The sequence below is a fragment of the Phacochoerus africanus genome, chromosome 1 (genome assembly GCF_016906955.1).
Source record: "Phacochoerus africanus isolate WHEZ1 chromosome 1, ROS_Pafr_v1, whole genome shotgun sequence".
NCBI lineage: Eukaryota > Metazoa > Chordata > Mammalia > Artiodactyla > Suidae > Phacochoerus > Phacochoerus africanus.
The window spans coordinates 110,309,483-110,337,264 of NC_062544.1; the positions used below are offsets into that span (position 1 = coordinate 110,309,483).

At 38.8% G+C, this 27,782-nt stretch overlaps 1 protein-coding gene across 7 annotated transcripts in view; it reads right to left on the minus strand.

The window, feature by feature from the left end:
• Nucleotides 1–27,782, minus strand: part of SETD2 (SET domain containing 2, histone lysine methyltransferase) — a 111,064-nt gene that overhangs the window by 25,547 nt on the left and 57,735 nt on the right. For 3 of the 7 annotated variants that reach the window (XM_047772619.1, XM_047772608.1, XM_047772652.1), the window contains 3 exons: nt 14,616–14,664; nt 10,801–10,984; nt 5,402–6,071 (listed from right to left, as the gene is read on the minus strand). In XM_047772619.1, the coding sequence (XP_047628575.1) occupies nt 5,402–6,071; nt 10,801–10,984; nt 14,616–14,664 (903 nt within the window). Of the gene's footprint in view, nt 1–5,401; nt 6,072–10,800; nt 10,985–14,615; nt 14,665–27,782 lie in introns of those variants that run through there. The other 4 variants (XR_007134006.1, XR_007134004.1, XM_047772628.1 and 1 more) reach the window with 3 other exon arrangements.

A 27,782-nucleotide genomic window follows, 5' to 3' on the forward strand; every position in this document is an offset into this window, starting at 1 on the left:
GTATCCATGAGGACTCAGGTTCAATTCCCAGCCTTGCTCAGTGGGTGAGCAGTTGCAGCTCAGATCCCCCATTGTTGTGGCTATGGTGTAGGCCAACAGCTACAGCTACAGTCTGACCACTGACCCTGAGAACTTCTATATGTTGCGGGTGCAGCCTTAAAAAGACAAAGAAAAAATAAATAAATAAAGGGAAAACTAACATTTCCCAGGGTCCCAGAGTACCTACCCAAACCAGCTGACAATCACATATCAAAGTCAAAATCAGTAACAGCAATAAAAAGGGGAAATTCGTTTGCTGTCCCACTGAAATAATACAAAAGATGTACAACATTTGTGAGATATATCCAAATGTACAGCAGATGTGCTGGTGTGCTAGGGAAAAAATTTGATAGAGATTGGCTCTACTTTTCTAGGGACTTGAAATTATACAAAGGCTAATTTCTCAAACATAAATCCAATCTATAAATATCTTTAAAATGTGATTTCTAATGGAAACTACATAAGACGGTCCAATGTTATAGAGGAGAAAATATAATTGCTCTGCCCCCACTTCTTTTTTTGTCCTGCACTGGCGGCATATGGAGGGTTCCCAGGCTAGGCCTACGCCAGAGCCACAGCAACGTGGGATCCGAGCCACGTCTCCAACCTACACCACAGCTCACGGCAACGCCCGATCGTTAACCCACTGAGCAAGGCCAGGGATCAAACCCACAACCTCATGGTTCCTAGTGGGATTCGTTTCTGCTGAATCATGACGGGAAATCCTCCGTCCCCACTTCTAAAGGGGAAAAAAATAACTGTTATTTTATACGGGTCACTTCACTTATGTGAAAAACTATAGTCTAAGCACTCAATTTTTTGAGATGTAATTTAGCATAACTTTTAAAGGATAGGTCACTGATTAATGTCACAAGACCATTATCAATCATATGCCCTCAGTTAAAGCTGAGCTTTTACTTCCGTGTAACACTGCAAATAAACTGTATTTTTTTAAAAAAGCACTTGTGGCAAAAAACGAAACCATCACCTACTTTTACTATCTTTTTTTTTTTTTTTAAAGGATTCCATCCCACAGATTCTGATCCTAACTCACATGAGATCCACTCCACACACCCTGCTCTCATCTCAGACAGGATTCCCTCCCAAAGGCCCTGTTCCCACCTTCCAAACAATCACTTTTACTTTTTTTTTTCTTCTAATGGCCACATCTGCAGCATATGGAATTTCCTGAGCTAGGGGTTGAATCTGCTACAGCTGCAGGCCTATACCACATCCATGGCAACATGGGATCTGGGCTACATCTGACATACACCATAGCTTGCAGTAACACCGGATCCTTAACCAACTGAGCAAGGCGAGGGATCAAAACCATATCCTCATGGTCATTATGTGGGGTTCTTAACCCACTAAGCAGCAACAGGAACTCCCAAATAGTCACTTCTGAAAAAACATCTCCAAATTACAAGGGCCCTGCATGTGTATGCATTCTCACAAATTTATATTATACCATATCATATACTATTTCATTTACAAGATTATTACACCTTGCAAATCTCAGCCCCTGTTGGTATGGTTGATACCAGATTTGAACAACAAAGGCCTCAACACAGTCCAGATATAGGGGTTCAGACACTAATTCATAGCCCACTAATGTCAATACTCTCTTAGTATTAAGGTAACCGAGTCAGAACTACAATTAAACCTTCAAGGTATAGGGTGCTTTAAATATATCATTACTAAAATCCATTCTCTCATGCAAACCTCAACCACCCTGAGGCATTCTGCTCATGCTAAAGATGAGAAAACTAAAACTGATCAATCTAAGTGCCTATCTCCAGGACACACAATAAATGATGGACTAGGACTCAAAATATACAAACCAACAACATACCCAGAGTTCACCTCTGAGCAACTAATCTCATAAAGAAGGGAAGGATAGGAGTCCCTGTAGTGGTGCAGCAGAAACAAATCTGACTAGGAACCGTGAAGTTGCTGGTTCGATCCCTAGCCTTGCTCAGTGGGTTAAGGATCTTACGCTGCTGTGAGCTGTGGCGTAGGTCACAGAGGTGGCTTGGATCTGGTGTTGCTGTGGCGTAGGCCAGCAGCTATAGCTCCAATTCGACCCCTAGCCTGGGAACCTCCATATGCCTCGGGTGTGGCCCTAAAAAAAATCAAAAAAAAAAAAAAAAAAGCAGGTAAGGATAGTCTGAACCACGTTAATCCATTTGTCAACTATTCTAGCACACAAAAAGCAGATTAGGAAGTCAATAAATGACTACTTGGTAGAAGAGACTGAAAACTAGAAGTAAAACTATAACACTTCAGTCTTAAGGCTATAATTAAACCCTATGGAAATCTTTTGCTCACTAGGATGGAAAAAACGAATTGTATTTTATAAAAGCAAAAATAAACAAATGGGACCTAATCAACCTAATAAGCTTTGCACATCAAAGGAAACAATACAACAAAATGAAAAGACAACCTACAGAATGGAAGAAAATATTTGCATTTGACCAACAAATGCTTAATAACCAAAATATACAAACAGATCATACAGCTCAATGTCAAAAATAAATAAATAAATAGACAGAAAACCTGAACAGACATTCTTCTAAAGAAGACATACAGATGGCCAATAGGCACAGGAAAAGATGATCAACATCACTATTAGAGAAATGCAAATCAAAACTATAATGAAGTACCATCTCACACCGATGAGAACGGCCACAGGTTAAATGCTAGAGAAGGTGTGGAGAAAAGTAAACCCTCTATACTGTTAGTAGGAATGTAAATTTACATGGTCACTATGGAAAAGACTATGGAGTTTCCTCAAAAAATTAAAAATAGAGTTGCCACATGATCCAGCATTCCCACTCCTGGGCAAATATCTAGACAAAACCATAATTCGAAAAGATACTTACACCTCTGTGTTCATAGCAGCACTATTTACAATAGCCAAGACATGGAAACAACCTAAATTTCCACCAACAAATGAATGGATAAAGAAAATGTGACGTGTATACACAATGGAACACTACTCAAGCCATAGAAAAGAATGAAATAATGCCAGCAACATGGATGGACAGAGAAATTATCATAAGGAGTGAAATAAGTCAGAAAGAGAAAGACAAATACCATATAATATCACTTCCTTGTGGAATCTAAACTATGACACAATTGGGAGTTTCCACTGTGGCACAGTGGGTTAAGAATCCAACTGCAGTGGCTCAGGTCATCATGGAGACTTGAGTTTAAACCCGGCCTATTGCATTGGGTCCAACATTGGTGCAGCTGTGGCGCAGATCCAATACGTGGCTTGGGAACTTCCAGACGCTGTGGGTATGGCCATGAAAAAAAATGACACAAACGAACTTATCTACAAAACAGAAAGAGTCATAGCCATAGAGAGCAGATTTGTGGTTGTTGGTGGGTGTTAAGGCGGGGAGGGATGGATTGGGAGTCTAGGATTAACAGATGCAAACTATTATACATAGAATGGATAACAACAAGGTCCTACTATATAGCAAAGGGAACTATATTCAAAATTCTAAAATAAACCATAATAGAAAAGAATATGAAAAAGAACATAGGGAGTTCCTGTCATGGCGCAGCAGAAACAAACCTGACTAGGAACCATAAGGTTCCAGGTTTGATCCCTGGCATCTCTCAGTGGGTTAAGGTTCTGGTGTGGCCGAGAGCTGTGGTGTATGTAGGTCAAAGATGCAGCTTGGATACTACGCTGCTGTGGCTGTGGTGTAGGACGGCAGCTGTAGCTCTGATTGAGACTCCTAGCCTGGGAACCTCCATATGCTGCAGGTATGGCCCTAAAAAGCAAAAAAAAGAAAAGAAAGAAAGATACATTTACTTTGCTGTACACCAGAAACTAACAACACTATAAATTAACTATAAATTTTTTAAAAGATTTTAAATAAATAAAATCTGTTTTATAAAAACAGTCGTAAGACCAGTGAGCTCTCTACTAGAGTCTTTAATTCTGTAGGAAGCAGAATTAAACATACCAGACAACAATAAAAGCTAGGAAAATTGATACCCAATGGCCAATAATGGCTATTTCCTTACTAGCCTTATTTATTATTAGCACTATAACATTAATTTTAAGCAAAATATGAAAGGAAAAACATGCATACAAAATTAAGGATAAAAATGTTCAGAGCAGTGCTATTTTTTATTTTTATTTTTATTTTTAATTATTACTTTTTTCTTTTTTGCTTTTTAGGGCCGCACCCGCAGCACATGGAGGTTTCCAGGCTAGGAGTCGAATCGGAGCTACAACTGCTGGCCTACATCACAGCCACAGCAACTCAGGATCTGAGCCACATCTTCGACCTACCACAGCTCACAGCGATGCCAGATCCTTAATCCACTGAGCAAGGCCAGGGATTGAACCCCAATTTTCATGGATACTAGTCAGGTTCATTACTGCTGCACTATCGCAGAAACTTCCAGAACATAATTTTGATACAGCTTCATCACAAAAATACTGGCAGAAATAAAAACTACTTCATTACTTCAAAACTAAGCAATGTGTACAGGAAATATCTCTGGGAGTCTCTGCCGTTCACAATAATTCAACTTTAAGGGGTGACAAGGAATGATGGGAGAGATATATGAATGTGGTGAAGATGATGCCTTGGTACAGTCTTGTTTTGCCACAGCATGGCACAGAAGAGAACTCAGGCCAGGGATTAAATCCAAACTGCAGCTCTGGCAACACTGGATCTTAACCCACTGTGCCAGGCAGGGGTCAGATCCTGTGGCTCTGCAGTGAACTAAGTCCCTGTAGTTGGAACCTTAAACCACTGCACCACAGTGGGAATTCCCAGTCTTCTTTTTTATAAAAAGCTTAAAATGTATTAGTTTTATAAGAAAGAAAGAGAGAGAGAGAAGAAAAAAAAACGAACAAAATGAAACCTGATTAAAAACCACAAAATAACACTTCAAAAGTCATTCTGTCTCTCTTGCTGCTCACTTGCTTTGGGGGAAAGTCAGCAGGCATGCAGTAGTAGCTGTATTGAGAGTGATAAGGAACCAAGGCCAATTAACAACCATGTGAGTGAGCTTGAAAATAAGTCTTCCATCCCCTGTCTGGTCTTCAGATGACTACAGCCCTCCTTAATAGCTTGACTGTAATTTCATCAAAGACTCTGAGCCACAACCATCCAGCCAAACTGCTTCTGAATTCCTGACCTAGAGAGCCTATGAGATAATAATTACTTATTGCCTTAAGCTGCTAAGTAATTTGTGACACAACAGATAACTAGTATATAAAAAATTAATCAATATGTAAAAGTGATTAATGGCAGGATTTTCCCCTTGCATCAGATTTAATGTCTCATAAACAGAAGGTAAAACAGACAAGAGAATCTGCAAAATTAATTACCTGTACAATTGGTGGAGTTGTCTGTGAATAAGGTGATGTCACACCATAGACAGCTGGACAAGTCTGTCCTTGATAATATATGGTTGCTTGAGATTGTGCAGGAGAGTACTGCTGCTGTACACTGACGGACTGTTGGTTTGAATCCCAAACACCATAATTCTGTCCCTGGACTGGGCCTGGGGCTGGCACCGGCAAGACGTTGACACTGGAGTCTTGGTGTACCACACCATCACTTTGGGCCACATACTGTGAACTGGAAACTTCCACAGGGGCTGCCACATGTGGCACCACTGGCACAGGTGGAGGGGCAGCAAGGGCCTCTGTAGAATGTCCCACCAAGGGCTGAGAATGATCATAAGGAGCAGGAGAACACACAGGATCCATGCTGGGTGTGGGAAGGAGCACCTTTCCAGCATTAGGATTGCTGGGATCCACATAGGCCTGCATGGGATAACCTGGTGGGTAGCCAGCAAAGGGATGATGAGGGGCATTGTAGCCAAGAGAGTCATAGGGCAGTGGAGACGTCATTCCCAGGTTCTGCATCTGCTGTTGCTGTTTCTGAGCCTCCCGCTGAGCTACCTCTTGCTCAAACAGCTTCCGACGCTCCTCCGTAGAAAGTTTATTGCGATCTTTAATTCGTACTTTCTTTTTAGAAGTTGGTGTATCATATCTAGAAATAAAACAATAAGAGCAGCACAATAAGAGTGCTATGGACTACATCAAACTTCTGAGAAAGTATTCTTGGCAAAAATTAAAAAATGACAACTACTTTCAAGATGTTTCATTGCAAAGAAATACCTAATACAAGCTTCATGGATAAAGGCACAACATTTATCCAAACAACAAAAAATATATGGTTTAAAAACCTTTAAGTTGAAAATTTCCTTTAAAGTTAGGTGGTAGTATCCTTAGCTGCCAGACAGAAACAAATGCAAATAGTGTATAGAAGAGGGCATCTTAAATACAGGCCTCAATGAATTCCCACAGATAAAGTTCTACAGAACATGAGTTCATTAGGAAATAAAATTAATCTTGCCATTTTTAACAACATAGATGGACCTCTAGGTATCATGCTAAGTGAAATAAGACAAAGAAAAACACTGAATCTAAAAAACAAAAGAAATGAACAAACAAAACAAAGAGTTACAGATAGGGGAACAAAGAGGTAGATGCCAGAGGGGAGAGGAGAAGAAAGAAACAGATGAGGGAGATTAAGAGTACAAAAGTCCAGCTGCAAAATAAATGAATCAAAGGGTATGAAATGTACAGTGTGGAGAATATAGTAAAAAAAAAAAAACCTACATACTATCTTTATAAGGTGACACTGTAACTAAACTTGTGGTGATAATTTTGCTACAGAAATACTGAATCACATGCTGTGTAACAAGAACTAAGTGCATAGGTCAATTGCATTTTAAAAGCAAACTCATAGAAGATAATTAAGTACTAGGGATATAATGTACACCATAATAACTATAATTAACATAGTTATACATTGTATGTGATTGTTAAGAGTAAATCCTAAGAATTCTCATCACAAGGAAAAGTATTTTTTCCCACTTCTATAACTTTGTATCTAGATGAGATGATGGATGTTTACTAAATTTATTGTGATTATCATTTCATGATGTAAGTCAAATCATTAAGCTCTACACCTTAAACATACACAGTGCTGTATGTTAATGATACCTCACTGGAAGAAAAAAAAAAAAACTAAAAATATATAAAATTATATGTATTAGATAATTATAAAAGTGTAAAGTGTATGTGTATATACACACATACAAATACTAGTGAGAGGAAGAGACCTACAAAGACTGCTGATACTGGAATTATCCAACACAAAATATTAGAGATGTCTGATGTTTAATCAAATAAAATAGGCCATTAAAAGCATGCTTAAGGGAAAAAAAATTTCAACAGGACCATAACATATCAGGCAGATTTGAATAAGAACCTCATGAAGCATCTAGAAAGGAAAAAAAACAAAAAACAGAAATTAAAACTCGATTATCAGCGTTCCCTAGTGGATCAGTAAAGTTAAGGATCTGGCATTGTCACTGCTGTGGCACAGGTTCAAACCCTGGCCCAGGAACTTTCCATGCCATAGGTATGGCCAAAACAAAACAAAACCTCAATTACCATACAAAATTGAAATTGCACATAGCTGACAAAATTCTATTCACATATCCAAGCGAAACTTTTGCAAAGTGCACCAAAATGAGATAAAAACACTATACGCAACAGAGAAAACTTTTTAACAAAATTTTACACAGCAATAAAAATGACACATATTGGAGTTCCCATCATGGCTCAGCGGAAACGAATTTGACTAGCATCCAAGAGGACACATGTCTGACCCCTGGCCTTGCTCAGTGGGTTGATGTAAGCTGTGGTATAGGTCACAGACGTGGCTCAGACCTGGTCTTGCTGTGGCTTTGGTGCAGGCCAGCAGCCTCAGCTCCTGATTCGACCTCTAGCCTGGGAACCTCCATATGCCGTGGGTGTGGCCATAAAAAGACCAAAAAAAACCCCCACATACTGCTATGAATAAATCTTGGTAATGTAATATCAAGTGAAAACAAAATATCCCAAATTAAATGCAAAATAACAGCCTCTTCATAAAGCTAAAATTAATATATTTTAAGAAACATATTAAATGATAAAATTATATTTAATAAAAGGCAGGCCAGGGTGTAAAACACAGGATATAAGCTGGTGTTATTACAAGAAGTAAAGGCATGGGATGGTATAGAAAGAAGTGACACAGCTAGATTTATGACTGTTAAATCCTAACTTTTGTGCTGGGATCTCTAGGGCTCGTTACATTATAATAAATACATGGAGAAGAGGTCCATAAACAAAAATGGTAAATGTCACGCACCAAAAAATAACCTAGGAGTTCCTGTTGTGGCTCAGTGGTAATGAAACAGACTAGTATCCATGAGGACTTGGGTTCAATCGCTACCCTCGCTCCATGGGTTAAAGCTCTGACCTTGCCATGAGCTGTGGTGTAGGTGGCAGATGCGGCTGGGATCCTGCATTGCTGTGGCTGTGGTGTAGGCCAGCAGCTGCAGCTAGATCCAACCCCTAGCCTGGGAACTTTCATATGCTGCAGGTGTGGCCCTAAAAAGAAAAAGAGTTGAACTGATCTGTGATGGGTACTGAAGGTACTGATAGCAAAATAACATGAACAAGGCATAAGAATTAGATAGAAAGGAAAACCAAAACAAATTCATTTGATATGAACTGTTGACTAAAACAAAAGGAGGGGAGTTCCCTTCCTGGCTGGGAGTTCCCCTGTGGCTCAGATGATAATGAACCCAACTAGGATCCATGATGATGTGGGTTCGATCCCTGGCCTCACTCAAGGGGTTAAGGATCCTGCATTGCCATGAGTTGTGGTGTAGGTCACAGATGTGGTTTGGATCCCATGTTGCTATGGCTGTGGTGTAGGCCAGCAGCTGTAGCTCCAATTCGACCCCTGGCCTGAGAACTTCCATATGCCGCTAGTGTGGCCCTAAAATAGCAAAGGGAAAAAGAGAAAAAAATTAAAAAATAAAACAAAAGGAGGAAGTGGGGCAACAAAAAAAATCCTTTTTTTTTTTTTTTTTTGGCTTTTTAGGGCTGCAATCGAAGCATATGGAAGTTCCCAGGGTAGGGGTATAATCAGAGCTACAGCTGCTGGCCTACACCACAGCCACCAGCATACACCACAGCCACACCCAACACCAGATTTGAGCCATGGCTGCAACCTACACCACAGCTCAAGGCCAACAAAGGATCCTTAACTCACTGAGCGAGGCCAGGGATTGAACCCTCAACTTCATGGTTCGTAGTCCTATCTGTTTCCACTGAGCCACGGCGGGAACTCCAAAAAATCCTGTACTCTTGAAATTACTGAGTTTTGTATGTCAACAAACATAAGATCAATATATAAAAATCGATTGCAGATCTAAATACCAAAAACAAACTGAGTATGTAACAGAAGTTAAGGTTCTCAGAAATAAATACACCAAGAGATACACAAGTTTTTCTAAAGAAAGCTATAAACAATTAAAGAGATTAATGAAAAACTTTACCTTCATTAAAAATCTAAACCCTAACTGGACAGAAAATATTCAAATACTCAAAGTAGATTCTAAGGAAGACTAAATCTCACAGAAGACAAGACATCCCAGAAGACCAAGTAGGGATTTGCCTTACTTGCTATCAAGACTTAATACAAGATAGTCACAGGAACACAGAAATAGATCATCCCAAACATGAAGACTTGTTGGAGAGGTGGCACTGCAGAAAAGGACTTTCAAATAGTAAGTGATGATGGGACAATTGGGTATTCACTTAGAAAAAAAAAGTAAACCAGATCCCCACCATAAAACATATACAAAAATTAATTCCCAATGTATTAAGAACTTAAATCTCATTAAAAAAAAAAAAAAAAAAAAGAGTACACACACCATCACTGAAAGAGTAGGGAAGAATTTCTTAAAACACTGTAAGTGCTAAATAAAAGAAATATATAATACATATGATATATTCAATTACACCATAATTAGTAAATCCTGTATTTCAAAAGATATAAAAGAAGTCAAAACACAAGTCATGAACTGGGGAAAAAAATACTTGCAAAATTATATTTAGTATATAAAGAACCCCTAGAACTAAAAAAAACCAGATAATTTAATAAATGAATAACACATATAAACAGACACTTCACAGAAGAGGAAACAGGAATGGTCAATATACTTATGACAAGATGTTCCAACAATTTAGTAATTGGAGGAAGGTAAATTAAAATCATGATGAATTACTACTACATACTACTACATAGCCCAAAGTTAAAATTATGAAGTGCATTATATGAATGCCATACCTCAATTTTTTTAAAGTAAATTTAATTTAAAAAGAACTTCTCTAGAACTTTCCTAGTCTCCAGCAGGTAATCAATCACGTGGCCTGTTTTCCTACCGGTATGACAAAGACAGCCTCTGACACAGCCTCAATCAAGGTGTTGAACTGGTATGGTACAAGATTCACTAGAAAACAGAAGTTCTGACTTTTGGTAGACTCATAATTATCTTTGAAGGGTTATCTCCCATCAGCCTCTACTCCCTCCCCACCCCCCTCCAGCTTGAAGAAAATATCTTTGGTTCCTCAAATAGCTTTTAAATGTTATGAAGTAGAAGCCATTCAAGTACCAAAACTCTATTAGTCTTCACAGCTATTATTACTACTATAGAGACTCTGTCTCACTATTATTTATCAGTGGAGTTGTATATTCACTCATTAAAAGAATATTTTCATTCCAAGGCCCTTGGTGCCCCAAATCAGAAGTATATCACTTTGATAATTCTTGCCTTGCTCAGAAAAGAGAATAACTCACACAGGCCACTTACCTGTCATCTGGCCTTTTTGTTCCCCGCTCATAGGCAGAAGAAGGTGGTGAGAGGGAGCCCCTTCGTTTCCTTTTCTCTTTACTTTGAGTTTGTTTGTCTGGGTCTCTCTCTCTTGACCTGTTAGGAGTCTTTGGGGCAACTGTTTGATCTCTGAAGCCAACAGCATCCCTTCCTCGTTCAGTTACTAAGGGAAAAGGGTTTTTAAAAAATTTACTTGGTAGGCTTCTCTTCATCACAATAGTATACCAACTGTATGATAAAATTCCTACCCAACGAACAGATCTATGGACTCCTCCTTCATATACGCAGTCCTGAATGTGGATGAGGCACAAAATCTAAAGCACTTGTGCATTCAATTTCTCAAAGTCTCTTCTGTAAACGCCCTTTTCTACTTTTCTCCTCTGAAGAATCAGTCCAAGCCTTCATAATTTCTAACAAGTTCTGTGGCACATGCATATAAAATGTTCCTGATACCTTCTTTTAGTAAGGCAGTCTGCTTTGTCAGTTCAAAATGTAAAAGCTCCTATAACTCTGCATATTTACAATTTGTAGAAGAGCACCCTGGCATGCTAAGCATAAAAATTTCAATAGGAAAATTCCCTTTAATTAAAAAAAAAAAAAGACTAGACAACTTCTATGAACTACAATTTCTAAAGAAAACCATTTCAAACACAGGTGATAAAAGACAATCAGGAAATTAACAAAGCCAGAGAGCTATAACTTCAAAAAAAGAATGCCAGCTTCCTATTCAAAGATGGAAGCTAACCTTCACTCAGTCTCTTTACCTAGAATAATTCTTACCCAATTCCACCGCCACTGCTCCCAAAAGCTGCCCTAAGTACTACTTTTTTTTTTTTTTTTTTTTTTTGCTTTTAGGGCTGTACCCACAGCATATGGAGGTTCCCAGGCTAGGGGTCGAATCAGAGCTACAGCTGCTGGCCTACACCACAGCCACAGCCACATGGGATCCAAGCTGCTTCTTTGACCTACACCATAGCTCATGGCAATGCCAGATCCTTAACCCACCGAGCTGGGACAGGGACTGAACCCCCAACCTCATGGTTCCTAGTTGGATTTGCTTCTGCTGTGCCACGACGGGAACCCCCCTAAATACTACTTTTTGCTGATCACACCATCTAGTCTCATTTCTCTAGGATGTGTAAATCCTATCACTGAACATTTCAATGTAAATTGGTAGCTGCTGCTTTGTGTATTAGTATTATTGCTCTTTTCACAAGGAGAGAATTTCTCTTGTTTTGTTTTGTTTTTGTCTTTTTCAGGGCCGCACCAGCGGCATATGGAGGTTCCCAGGCTAGGGGTCTAATAGGAACTGTAGCTGCTGGCCTACGCCAGAGCCACAGCAATGCCAAATCCGAGCCACATCTGCAGTTTAATTATACAAAACAGTTACTACTCTATAGCTATTATGAGCATTTGTCAGTGAGAAGCTAACAGAACTAACTCATCTAATACCACAAGCTGACAGAAAATGCTGTACAATTAAAACAACTGTTCAGCTCACAAGGTATTAGCACAACATCCTTTTCTGAAGTATTGTTATCTAATTTCATCTGGATTTGCCTATGATTACCCTACTTTCTTCTTTAAACTTAGGTTCCTTACCCTGGCATTAATTTAATTAAAGTGTGGCTATTTCTTCACTACATCCTGGTAAAATAAGAAATTATACCAACAGTTTATACTCATCTGCATCTTAGAAAATATGTCCTTCCATGACTAGGAAAAGAAGTCATCTTATTTATTCAGGCTGATTTTTTCATATTATTAAATGAAGATAAAACTAGATTACATTATTTCCCAAAGTGCTTCACAATTCTTATGAATTTTAAGAGTTCTAAAATTTTTTTAGGAGTTTCCGTTGTGGCTCAGCAGAAACGAATCCAAGTAATATCCATGAGGATGTGGGTTCGATCCCTGGCCTCGCTCAGTGGGTTAATGAACCAGCACTGTCATGAGCAGCAGTGTAGGTAGGTCGAAGACATGGCTCAAATCTGGTATTACTGTGGCTGTGGCATAGGCCGGCTAAAATCTAAAATCCTCAGACTAGGATGGGGGCGGGGGTTCCCCGTATGTGAGAATGAAACTGAAGTTGGCACACAAAAGGCTGTTCCCTGAAAGGATTATAGCTGTTCACTACAGACCATGCCCGGCATTCTTCAGAAGGCCATACCAGACTAGGTATCTACAAAATACTTGTGGCACGGTGGGGTGGGGGAACTCTCATAGGTATTTAAACTTTGCCTATCCTGCTAATGATTTCAACTCAGTGGGCCCAGAGAAGCTGGCCTATGATGATTATAGTGGTGCCACTGATTTTGCCAACCAGTACTACCCAACCCTGCTTTCTTTCTTATGGGAAGAATTCTTTGCAACCCTAACTAGTATGTCTGGCTAGGAAGAGACTACCAGTAGAATTTAAAAGATCCAAAAAAGGAGTTCCCTGGTGATCCAACAGGTTAAAGATCTGAAGTTGTAACTGCTGTGGCTTGGGTGGCAGGTGTGGTATAGGTTCAGTCCCTGGCCTGGGAACATCCACATGCTGCGGGCACAGCCAAAAAAAAAAAAAAAACCCAGAAGACACAAAAGTGATGCAAAGGATACTCTACAGGTCTTTAACCAATAACATTTAAGATAATATCTACTGTATAGCACATAACCTGTGATAAACCATAATGGAAAAGAACATGAAAAAGAAAGTATTTATGTATAACTGAGTCGTTCTGCTGTACAGCAGAAATTAACACAACATTGTAAATCATATATACTTCAATAAAATTAAAAAAAAGATTCAAGATTATAAAAAGTTCTTCATGCCAAAACTTAAGAAAACTACCAGAAACATGATCACACTGATTCCTTCACTCTATTTATGTTGGTCAGTGCTGGAGGGGCACCAACAATAGCCACCATAATGGACCCCACTACCTTAATCATGTTGGCAACTTAAGTGAGAAAACCCAGAAACCAGACTACGATGATCTCCCTATTGTCTATTCTGTAACAATGATTCTTAACCTTTTGAAGGGTCAGTTACTCCTTGAGAATCTGAAAGAAGTTTTTAATTTTCCCCAGAAAAATGTATGTACTCCAAGGATTTTGATACAAACATCTACAGGTAAAGACTTACACAGAACTTGGAAGTACAGGTTTAAGACTGTATGCTCTAGCAGTTCCCGCTGTGGCGTAGTGGGTTGATGATCTGGCGTTGTCTCTGTGGTGGTACAGATTCAATCCCTGGCCCAAGAACTTTCATATGCTGCGTGTTCAGCCAAAAAAGGAAGAAAAAAAAAAAAAAAAGAATGAAGAATGTCTGCACTAGTGGAACAAATAAATGGAAGAAAAGCAGCTAAAAGGCCATCACTCCAAGGAAAGCAGCAAACTTAACAAAAATTCACTAAGAAAAAATAAAAATACATGTTTTCAAACTTACACCAAATAGTTCATTTACCTAATTTCATGCTACCTGCTTTCAAAAATGAAATAGCTAAAATTTTTATCAATTACCTCTGCACGTTTCTATTTATTTATTTATTTTTCTTTTTATGGATGCACCTGCAGCATATGGAAGTTCCCAGGCTAGGGGTCAAACCAGAGCTGCAGCTGAGGTCTAAAACACAATCATAACACCAGATCCAAGTGATCCTTAATCCTCTGAGCAAGGCCACGGATTGAACCCACATTCTCACGGAGGCTACACTGGGTTCTTAAACTGCTGAGCCACAAAAAGAACTCCTGAATTATTTCTAAAAGAATATCTGTAAAGACATATACACAAAGCATCTCTGAATACCTACTTGTGCTCTCCTTTTCAGTTTGACTTTTCTTTGGAATTCGATATACTTCCTGTAAAAAATAAACCAAAAGAAGGGTTATTAGTGTGGAGTCAAAGTGGTGATTGCTTTCAAGCTGACTCATTTTACATGACAACAAAGAAATGAGAAGGAATAGTCTAGTATTTCATTATTTTCCAAAATCTTACTTATATTTGGCTTTTAAAAAGCATATATGGATCCTCATCCCTTAAAAACAAGTGCAAACATATAGTACAAATACATATATTTTTAATAATTTTTATCTATCATAGTTGGTTTACCATGTATTTATTTTTAAACGACTACCAGGTTTGCATGACTTCACCATCCAAGTAACAGACTAAGTAACTAGGGCATTTTACTTTTGGCAAGGATACACCCTCTGATGATCTTAATTTCCATATGCCTTCTGCATATAAAATGAAGTCATCTATCATTCCTTTACTGGGAGTATTTATACAAACAATTCAAATATCTCACTTGCCATCCCTACTTAGGGAAGAAAAGGTTAGTAATAACTCAGCTATATAAAAACACTTCAGAAAAATTACACGTGTAAGCAAAATTCCTGCTAGTCAGCATACCTTTTTATAAATACAAAATCAATTTGACTAACAGTCAAATGTAATCTACTTTTATTTATTTATTGGCCATAGCCACAGCATGTGGAAGTTTCCAGGCATCAAACTTATACCACGGCAATGACCAAAGCCACAGCAGTGACAACGCCATATCCTTAACCTACTAGGCCACCAGGGAACTCTTGTAATCTACTTTTTTCCCCCCTTGTCTTTATAGGGCTGCACCTGTAGCATATGCAAGTTCCCAGGCTGGGGGCTGAATCTACCCTGCAGCTGCAGCTACCAGCCTACACCACAGCCTCAGCAACGCAGGAACTGAGCTAAGTCTGAGACCTACACCAAAGCTTGCAGCAACTCTGGATCCTTTAACCCACTGAGCAAGGCCAGGGACTGAACCCACATCCTCATGGATAATAGTTGGGTTCTTAAATGGCTGAGCCACAACAAGAATTCCCTCCTGTAATCTACTTTTATACTGCTGTTATTTTTTATAAAGGAAAGATAAGATTGGATCACTACTGCTCTTCAAATAACATCTAACACTCTACCAAAATTTTTCTTGAGAAATATAAACTGTTGTTAAGCCTTGAGGTACCTTTTCTTGCTATATGAATCTAAAGCTTAGGAACGATTATATTCCCTGACAATCTCTTTCAGTTCTAGTCCATCAAGTAGCTCTTGGGCATATACTTCCTTATGCAGTCACCTTGTGGCAAAGAGCAAATCTACACAATCTCAATGGTACCTCATATGAAGCCCTTCCTTTAGAGTAATCTCATAATATTGACCATATCTATATGACCTGCTATTTCCATTTTTAAGGAACTATACTCCAATAAAATCAAAGAACTCCTCTTTCCACATGACTTTCAGTTCTAGAAATATTTGTGGAAAATGAAATAATCCACAGGTCATGCAACTGAGCAAAGATCAAGATATATTATTCAATTGACATTAAAAATGACAAATATGGGAGTTCCCGTCGTGGCGCAGTGGTTAACGAATCCGACTAGGAACCATGAGGTTGCGGGTTTGGTCCCTGCCCTTGCTCAGTGGACTGACGATCCAGCGTTGCCGTGAGCTGTGGTGCAGGATGCAGACGTGGCTCGGATCATGCGTTGCTGTGGCTCTTGTGTAGGCTGGTTGCTACGGCTCCGATTAGACCCCTAGCCTGGGAATCTCCATATGCCGCGGGAGCGGCCTAAGAAATAGCAAAAAAAGACAAAAAAAAATGGCAAATATGGACTATACAGACATAGAGCAATCTATATGAATGCAGACTTTTAAAAATCCTTCAATACTTCATGTATGCTGATAAGTTATACAATAAAGGTGATAACTATTATAATTAAATGGGCAAGTATTCTGTGTGTCAGGTATCATGGTAAGCATTTCAAATGTATTATATTATTTGAGTTTCAGAACAATCCCATGAGGTTGTTCTCTTCATTTTATAAAAGGGAAAATTTACTCTAAAAGTTTAGCAATCTGCCCAAGGTTATGATGCTATCAAATGGACTGACACCAGAGCACTTTTATCATCACAGTAGCATTATCTGGGGAAGGAATACCGTTGTGGGGATTTTATGCACAAATTTAGGTGGCTTCTACCATTCCCCTAACCTTTCCTATGTAGGACCTCCCCTAGAGCTTTGGTTCTCAACACTGGCAGCACAATTAAACAACTCCAAGAAACTTTTATCGATATACTATTTCAGACAAACTGAATCTAAAATTCTGGGCACAGGTCCCAAACATTTCTCAGGGGCTCCCCAGATGATTCTAATGTCCAGGGAAGGTTGAGAACCACTGAACTACTGGCTTCTCTTAACAGTTCTCACTCACTCCTCCTCACAAGGGATAATGTGAGATAAAGAACTATGCATGTTTGTCCTCAGCTCAGAGCCATTAGGGCTCTTTCTCCTCTTGGATTGCTTCTGCCTATAAAGAGGATAAATTCCAACCTCTTTCTCTGATGGATGCCTTAGAGTTGTTTAACTCAATTGTCTAGCTGTGGGTATGCTACATCAGAGATAAGACAGGAAGGTCACAGCTGACACTCTTGAATTAACTGTCTGACTTCTCTGTCCACCTCTCAGAGGGGTTACCAAACTTGGGTAAAAGTAAGAGTACTACTTATCAGCACTTACCCACATTATAGGGAAAAATAATTAGTAGTCTGCTAATTTTCAAAAGCTTGCAAATGACTGTTGCATGAAGTACTCTGTAAACCTAGGCACTCCAAAAGATAACATGCTCATTCATGAAGGGTGCTTAGAAAAGACATATTGAGGGACATCTGAGTCAATTAAGAAGTACATAATTTTAACCTATTTGGTTTCTTTTGCATAAGGTCTTGACATTGTAAGTATTCATTACAAACATTTATAGTAATTTATTACAGACCTCAAGTTGGGGGACCATTATATGGTATCAGAGGAAATGCTTCTCAAAAATACATTATTTTCGGAGTTCCCCTTGTGGTGCAGGGAAAACGAATCGACTACTATCCATGAGGATCTGGGTTTGATCCCTGGCCTTGCTCGCAGTCAGGAATCTGGCTTTGCCATGAGCTGTGGTGTAGGTCACAGACATGGCTCAGATCACGTGTTGCTGTGGCATAGACTGGCAGCTAGAGCTCCAATTCAACCCTTAGTCTGGGAACCTCCGTGTACCATGGGTGTGGCCCTGAAAACAGAAAAAAAAAATTTTTTTTCTCCTTTTGGCCACACCCACAGCATACAGAAGCTCCCAGGCCAGACATCAAATTTGGGCTGCAGCTGTGACCCACACCACAGCTACAGCAACACTGGATCCTTAACCCACCGCACAGGGCTGGGGAATCAAACCCAGGCCGCCAGAGAGACAACACCAAACCCTTAACCTGCTGTGTCACTGCAGGAACTGCTTAAAGATACATTCTTAATTTCATTCAAAAGTTTAAAACAAATGCTAAGTAGAAAATGTACTCCGATCACTATGTTACAAACATGGAATTAATATTATATCTCAAATACATTTCAGTTTTTAAAAAAAGTATTCTGACGTTCACAAAATAGATGATTACTACCAACTAGTGGCCAAGAGCTGCTATTAGTGTGTGCCTAACACTATGGGAACAAATTTTATCAACATACACTCAAGCACTTGGAATTAGTATCCTGACCCTCCTCTTCATATTGTCAAAGCTGTATATAGAATTAAACTGGAAACTCATATTATCTACTATGGGAGGTCCTGAAATGCAAAAGAATTTTTCCAAAGGCCCACAATAATGAAAACTGAGACAGGAAGAAGCCATGTAAGGATTGCTATAACATTTCTTAAGATCATTCTGTCCTATGAACAAATAGCAATAGTGTTTGCCTATATGATATGGAAATATGTTTGGAATAATGTCACAGCTGAAGGGCAGAGAATCCATTGACAAAAATGCCTATTCTTTACCTAAAATCACTTTACTTTGTTAACAACCCTACTCAAAGGCATATAATGAAAGAACATTAAACTTCTGAGTCAGGAGACCTGAGTTCTACAACTAACACAGTGGAGCCTCAAAGAATCTGGTTCCCCATTCCATCTAATATTCTTTACAAATACCCTGTTTTATTTCTTAGGTGTCTTGGTTCTATTCCCAACTAACACACACATTCGTATACACTCAAATGATAATTCTTAAGGGCCAACATTATCTTATTCTTTACTGTATTTCCTAGCACCAAAACAATGCCTGGCACTCAATCAATACTCAAGTACTTGTTGAACAGACCAATCAAATTCTACTTCTAATTTGCAAAACTCAACCATACCATGCTAAATTAGCTTCAAGTATTGCATATCTCATGCTTTTTATCAATAAACCTATACCACCATTCTCTTTCATTCCTGGTAAGAATACCATTTACAGGTGTCACATATAAACACAAACATTACAGCATTTTCAGTATCAGGTTACCTAAGCTGCCTCTGCAACATTTTAAACTCTTTTCAATGCTTAAAACAGCCTACTTTTGGCCAATTACCCCTTTTCAGTCAAAGGCTCAAAATCAATCTTCAGAATCAATAAACACTGAATCATAGATAAGCTCATGCAACACCAATGCAAACTACATCCTTTTATAAGTCTAAATGTGTGTGGAGATGTTTTTAAATTGTGTACACAAAGACAGCATGAGTTCTATAACAGCTATTTGTAGAAACCTGGTTTGTTCATTTAAATAATAAGCACTTGGATAACAAAAGAAAGGGTCATTTTAGACACTGGAGATAACATAGTACCTGCCACCAAAGAATTCATAGACTAACAATAATCATGGCTAACATTTCTTAGTATGTGCCATATCCTTTAACTGCATTCTCATGTCCTCTTACACTGCTAAAAGAGGTATTATTGGTATACCTACAGTACATACAGGCTCAGAAAGATTAAGTAACTTCCTAAGGTCATACAGCAACACAGTGAGTTAAATACTGAACCTAGGATCCAAGCATAAATTTGTCTCTGTTCAAATCATTACTCTTAACATCTATCTCTATTACCTCATAAGCACTCAAGAAAAAGAGAAAGTAAACACACACTATTTTATACTAAAACTGGTTTGGGCTTTAGGAACGAGGACTGGCAAAAGCATTATGAAGAGAACAAGACATCTGAATTGCCTTAAAGGATGACAAAGAGTTGTCCATAGCAACAGATGTAAAACACAAACATGGCAGAACAAATATATGCACTTATTCCAACTCTATCCAGAAGTCCTGTAAAATGACAGCAGAAGAATTAAAAAAGGTATAAACTCATTTATACTACCTTTTCTAAGAATATTAATCATATGTGAGGACTGAATATGTATATATATTTTATTCTAGTCTGTGCATTGTCTCATTCATATTCCTTTTTTCATTTGATAATTCTACTCCCAAAGGAAGGCAAGGGGAATACTGTATGAAGTAAGATGCTAATAAAAAAGAAAACAAGAATTCCCACTGCGGCTCATTGCGTTAAGAACCCCAACATGGTGTCCATGAGGATGTAAATTTAATCCCTGGCCTTGCTCAGTGGGTTAAGGACCCGGTGTTGCTGCAAGCTACGGTGTAGGTCACAGATGCGACTTAGATTTGGCATTGCTGTGGCTGTGGTGTAGGCCAGCAGCTACAGCTCCAATTTGATCCCTAGCTTGAAAACTTCCATATGCTCCAGGTGCTGCCATTGAAAGAGAAAAAACAGAGGAGTTCCCATCATGGCTCAGTAGTTAAGGAACCCGACTAGTATCCATGAGGATGCAGGTTCAATCCCTGGCCTCACTCAGTGGGTTAAGGATCTGGCGTTGCTGTGAACTGGGGTGTAGGTCACAGACACAGCTCGGATCCCGTGTTGCTGTGGCTGTTGTGTAAGCTGGCAGCTGTAGCTCCGACTGGGTCCCTAGCCTGGGAACTTCCATATGCCATGGGTGTGACCCTGAAAAGAAAAAAAAAAGGGGGGGGGGGAGAAAACAAACAATGGAAGTTCCCTGGTGGCTCAGGGGGTTAAGGAACTGGCATTGTCACTGCCGTGGTGCTGGCTTCTGCTGTGGTACAGGTTTGATCCCTGGACTGGAAACTTTCGCATGATGTGAGCACGACCAAAACAAAACAAAAAAACAAGAATAATGGAAGTTCCCTTATGGTGCAATGCGTTAAGGATCAAGAGTTGAAACAGCTGTGGCACAGGTTTGATACCTAGCACAGGAACTTCCACATGCTGAGGGTATGGCCACACACAAAAAAAAAAAAAAAAGAAAGAAAAAAAAATTCTTGGTAAGTGAAAATATGATAGAAAAAAAGGGTTGATGGGAGTTCCCATTGTGGCTCAGGAGGTTATGAACCTGACTAGTATCCATGAGAATGTGGGTTTGATCTTTGGCCTCACTTACTGAGTTAAGAATCCAGTACTGCGTGGCTGAGGTGTAGGCCAGAAACTGCAGCTCCAATTCAACCCCTAGCCTGGGAACTTCCATATGCCACAGGTGTAGCCCTAAAAAGCAAAAAGCAAAAACAACAAAAAAAAAGGGTTGAGTATCTCCCTGAAAGCAGAATTAAAAAATCAAAAAGAAAAATGGGAGATTAAAAAATTAGAGTATAAGAGTAAGAAGTCCTACAACTAATAAGTAGCCAAAAAAAGCAAGGAGAGAAAAAATTGAGAGAAGAAAGTATCCAAAAAAAAAAAAATTTCTTTTAGAACCAAGAGACCTAAGTCACCAGATGGAGAGGATCACATCCCACAATAAAGGAATCAGACTTCAATAGTAACAATGTAAGCTAGAAAATGATGCAATGAACATTTGAAGGAAGCATTTCCCCCCCCCTTTTGGCCACTCCCAAGGCACATGAAGTTCCCTTGCTACATCTGTGGCAATGTTGGATCCTTAACCCAATGCACTAGGCTGAGGATCAAACCCACAGAGCCTCAGAGATAAAGCTGGATCCTTAACCCACTGCACCACAGCCAGAACCCCCACGAAGGAAAATTTATTTCCTAATGATAATTATATGATCTGCCAAATAAACAAGAATAGAATAAAAGCATTTTTCAGATCTACAAGGCCTCAAAATTTTGTCTACTAGAAGAGAATGCTGAAGACCAAGACTGTGGAGGGTCTAAAATTCAAGATTCTAGGAGTTCCCATCTTGGCACAGTGTAAATGAATCCAACTAGGAACCATGAGGTTGCGGGTTCAATCCCTGGCCTCACTCAGTGGGTTAAGGATCTGGCGTTGCTGTGAGCAGTGGTGTAGGTCACAGACATGGCTCGGACCTGGCATTGCTGTGGCTCTGGCATAGGCTGGCAGCTGTAGCTCCGATTAGACCCCTAGCCTGGGAACCTCCATATGCTGCAGATGTAGCATTAAAAAAAAAAAAAAACTAATAAAGCAAAAATACATACATACACACATAAAATAAAATTCAAGATTCTAAATTCAGTGTCATACATCTCATAAACTTCTAAACCCCTAAACCATAAACTTCTAACTTCAGACAGCTAGGCTCTCAAGAATCAAAGACAGTAAGATCCAATTTCAGTTTTCAGTCTTTCAGAAAAACAGGCAAAGGATATGGACACCGTTCTTAAAATAAGAAATATAAATGTAAGTATATTCAGTATTTTGTACATAAGAGAAAGGCAAATTAAAAATACAACAATACTCCATTTTAGCCTATCAGACTGACCAACATAAAGTTAAGACAACACTTGTGTTGGCCAGGATGTAGTCAAATAGGCATTCTTATGCACATACATTGCTGATGAAGATTTAAACTGGTATAACTATGAAGAGTGATTTGGTAGTACCTAACAAAATTACAAATAACATACCATGACCCAGATATACTACTTTTAGTAGTTTATCCAACATGTATATTCCACACATATGAATGTATTTAAAAACATACATGTGAATCTAAAATGTATATCCCACATATGTGAATGTGTCAAAAAAAAAATTTGCTATGGTAAAGAAAGAAATCAATCTAAATGGCCAAAATTGAAGACTAATTAATTTGACCAACAAGAGACTGATTATATTATGCAGTTATGAATAAATAAATTCATAAACTGGCAAGAAACAATCATTAAAATATTTATTAAATAAAAAGTGGTGCCAGCGCTATTTTAAAAAGCAAAGTATATACAGATAATATGTACAAATTATCTTTGGAAGGCTCATAAGAAACTAGTTGTATTAGTTGCCTTCAGGGATTTGGGGCAGGGTTGGGACCGAAATGTTTCACAGTATGCTTTTTGAATTTTGTCATGTATAGGAATGGTCTATTTTAAAAATTAAAAGATAGCATGCCTCAGGAGCAGCACTGGACATAACACCAAAAGACCTCTATGCACTGTCACTGCATTCAAGGTAAAGAATGAGGGGGCTGTGAGGTCTCAGGCAAAGGCCTAAGGAACCTGAGAATTCCCAAGGCAATTTTTTTTCCTTTTCTTTTTAGGGCTGCACATACGGCATATGGAAGTTCCTGGGTTAGGGGTAAAATCAGAGCTGCAGCTGCCAGCCTAACCACAGTCACATCGTATCCAAGCCACACCTGAGACCTACACCACAGCTTACAGCAATGCCGGATCCATAACCCACTGAGTGAGGCTGGGGATTGAACCTGCATCCTCATGGATACTAGTCAGGTTCTTAACCCACTGAGCCACAGTGGGAACTCTATTTCAAGGAAAGTTCTAAATGCTATTCTTTCGCAAGTATGTAACTTAAAAAGCCTTCCAGTTCAATGCCACTGAGTTTAAACTTGTCCTCCCCCTGCCTCTTTCTCTAGTCTTATCCACCTGACTCTAATCCAAAAAATGAGCTGGGCTTATGCTAGAACTGAAAGACTAGGTGAACAGTTGACACATATGCTGGCCCTCAAGGCCTCCCTAGCCCAGCAGTAAAACATGCGTGGAAAAAATAAAAGTATTTTCACACTGGTAAGTAATCACTGAAAAATAATCGAAGTCGTCATGATTAAATGTTTCTCTAATTTCAGATTTCTGTTTTCTAGGCAAATTAATTCCAAATCTAAGATTTTTCTTTATATTTTCAAATTTATCTCCTCCATAATTTTTTTTTCTTCAGCCATGGCATACAGAAGTTCCTGGCCCAGGGATTGAAACCATATCACATCAGTGACCCAAGCTGCTACAGTGACAATACCAGATCCTTAAACTGCTGCACCCCAAGGGAACTCTGAGCCCCTATAATTTTTGATTAGAGCTTAAAAAATCATGGAGTTAGCATTGTGGCGCAGTGGAAACGAATCTGACTAGCAACCATGAGGTTGCAGGTTTGATCCCTGGCCTTGTTTAGTGGGTTAAGGATCTACCATTGCCATGAGCTGTGGTGTAGGTTGCAGACACAGCTTGGATCCCACGTTGCTATGGCTTTGAGGTCAGCAGCTACAGCTCCAATCCAACCCCTAGCCTAGGAACGACCATATGCCTCAGCTGAGGTCCTAAAAAGCAAAAAAAAAAAAAGATCTTATAAAATCACCACAGCCCTCCAAGTGACTTCACAGAAGTTACATGTTGCACTCAACACAACACTGTAGTTAAGACCATCCAGAAAATACTTTTTGGATCACAACTCATTCTTTTCCCAACCCACATATATATACATCCCTGTTTGAGAAGCTGCCCCTATTTCTGGACGCTTGCCCCAGAAATCCCCAAAGTTTTGCACACAATTTCAAGGGTTCTGAAAATCCTTTTAAGTTCAACCATGGATTCACAGGCTGATCCCTGCAGCATTAAGGAAAAAAAGATACTTGAACAAAACACTAAAATGGTAATTTCTATGATTTAAGAATGAATTTGGACTTCTTATAGCTACTAAAACAAAAATAGATTGCAAGAAATCTGAAAAATAATCACCAAAGACACACAGTTACATGAATTGTCTGGCAGGGATATCATGATCACTATAATATCATTTTAAAAAGGAGTGGAGAAAATATAGGATTTAAATCAGAAGCACTCAATCAACTTTCAGATATGCCACTTATAGCTAAGTTACAACCTCAAGGGCCTAGTTCCATTTTACAGCTGATAAAAACACCTTCACTTACTTTATAGGGTTGTAAAGATTATATGATGCCCAATCAAAAATTTTCTGCCTATCAAATAAATATATACAATTATGGATTCAAGAAGTAGTGTGGTACCATGGAAGAAAATGAACATTCTTCACTTCCTCATTCAAGTCTGTATGAAGTACCAAACTATCTATTACTCTCTCACAGTGTTCTGGAGAGGCTTGAGTGACCAAGACAGACACAGTCTCTGCCTCTGCACAATATACAATTATGAAATGTTATCTGCTATGATTGGAAGGATGTTATGAAAGCATATAAAAAGGGCAGGATACTTTGTCTTGGAGGAATAGTAAAGGCTTTCAGGGGAAAGGATGAAACAAATGAGCAAAGACATCTAAACAAAATAGATTTATTTATTTTGCTTTTTTTTTTGAGCCGCACCCATGGCATGTGGAGGTTCCCAGGCTAGAGATCTAATCGGAGCTACAGCTGCCAGCCTGCACCACAGCCACAGCCACACAAGATCCGAGCCACATGTGCAACCTACACCACAGCTCATAGCAATGCTGTATCCTTGACCCACTGAGCTAGGCCAGGGATCGAACCTGCAACCTCATGGTTCCTAGTCAGATTGTTTCCGCTGCACCACGACAGGAACTCCGAAAGTTTTCTCAGAAATGAGTTACAATGAGGGGTGTGTATGTGTGAATTAACATTAGTAGCACAGTCCTACTGGTGGGCCAGAAAAGGCTAAGGTGAAAATGAAAAAATAAATAAGGACCAGATTATGCCATGATATGCAAAGTTTGCTAAGAAAAATGGATTTAATTTTAACAGTGTAATGAGGAACCATTTAGAAGTTTTAAATAGGACTTTGACATGAACAGATATATATTTCCAAAAAGATCTGTGCTGCTGAATGTAGTAGACTGTACGGGACATATAGTAGTCATTAAGTGGTACTTATTATTACAATCATTACTATAAAGATATAAAAATAAAGGTAACTCTTAGTGCAACAATTAAGGAATGGCCTCTGCCCTTGAAGAGCTCATGGACCAGTGAGAAGAAATAAGCATCTAAGCAAGTAATTTTAGAAACCTTTTTTTTTTTTTTTGCTTTTGCTTTTGCTTTTTAGGGCTGCACCTGTGGCATATGGAGGGTCCCAGGCTAGGGGTCTAATCGGAGCTACAGCTGCTGGCCTACACCACAGTCAGAGCAACGTGGTTTCCAAGCCTCGTCTGTGACCTACACCACAGCTCATGGCAATGCCAGATTCTTAACCTGCTGAGTGAGGCCAGGGATCGAACCTGCAACCTCATGGTTCCTAGTCAGATTCGTTTCTGCTGCACCACAACAGGAACTCCTTTGTTGTTGTTGTTATTGTTGAAATTTGGTAAAATATTAACACTGAAGAATCTGGGTGGGGGGTTTAGAGGAATTTTTAGCTGATTTTTTTCCTACATTTGTCACTGGAATGTGTATTACTTGAAGAATACATAGTGAATAGTATTCTTGCAACTTTCCTGTAAGTCTTAAATTATACAAGAATCAAAAATGAAGAACATTAAGAAGGAAAAATGATGCTTTCATTATGGTTATATATAAAACTAGATTATACCAATTTATCAGTACTGGAACAGTCTCTGAAGTTTCCCACTAACTTGATTATGTTCCTGAAGGAAGAACAACATTCCCTGCAGGTAACTCTATAATGTACACATATTCTCCCACTTCTCAGATAGTCCTATATCCAAATCACTAAAACAACTTTTCCTAAACAGAATCAAAACTTTTAAGAGAAAAATAACTTCATGGGCTCTGGAAACATGATCATTATGTCTTTAGGCAAACAGAATCAAGTGCTCACCCCCAAAAATAAAGTGTCAAAATGACTTCATTCAAAATCAGAATGTCTGCAGCAGCCAGATTTTGTAGTTCATCAAGATTAGATATTGACAAATCTTTTTGATAAAGGCCAAGACATTAAATATTTTATGCTTTGTTGGCCATCCAGTCTCTGATACAACAACTCACATTTACCAGTGCAGTACAAAAGCAGCCACAGACAATACATAAATGAACGAGCCTGGCTGTGCTCCCCTTAAAACATCATTTACAAAAACAGGGGAAGAATGGGCCAACTCATAATCTAGTTGAAGGTATTTATCTGACAATTTAAAAAAATGCACTACCAAAAAGTTTTAGACTATGCCTGCCTTTAACAAGTCAGGTATTTACTATAAAAATTCAAGGTAGCAGTACCTAAAATAGTGTCTTTGGGGGCAATTCCAAATTTTAAATAAAAGGATAAGTAATATTTATTCTTATGGATAGAGAATAATCTCTACTACTGATTTTGAAATTTATTACAGAAATCTAGGGCAGATCATTTCACTCTGAAACACTGCATAGTAGATTTTATATACAGTATTTGTCAGGAACCAAAATTCTAAGCAGTGACTCAAAACTTTTCAGTTGGGTAATTCTCTGAATTATTTAAACCTTCTGTAGAGAGTTCAATCCTTAACTTTCTAGGAAAACAATGTCTAATTAAAAATAATGTCTTGAGATAAAAACGAAAAAGATAAGGATGGTACTTAAGAAAAGTCCAACTTATCACATGTACAAAATGACCCTAAATCATCTAATCCAGATGAAACTATACTCAGACTTCATTATAAGGAGACACAAATCCTGTAACCTAAGTATTTACAAGAGAGGCTCTGGAATCATTAGCCATCACAATCTCGCAGCTATTTAACTGCAACTGAAACTGCCAAATTCACGGGAACCTTACCTCTTCTTCTTATGATCCAAATGAAGATTTTTCAAGTCAAGCTATAATTAATCATCACTTATAACCAGCTGTTTTGCCCTGGGAAGTCTAGGGTATATTTTCAGCATGAGGGGTGATGTACAACAATTCCTTTTACAAACAGAAAAACATGTACACGTCCCTGCTGAAAATGTAGCCCAGTTAATTTGAATGTGAAAATGAATA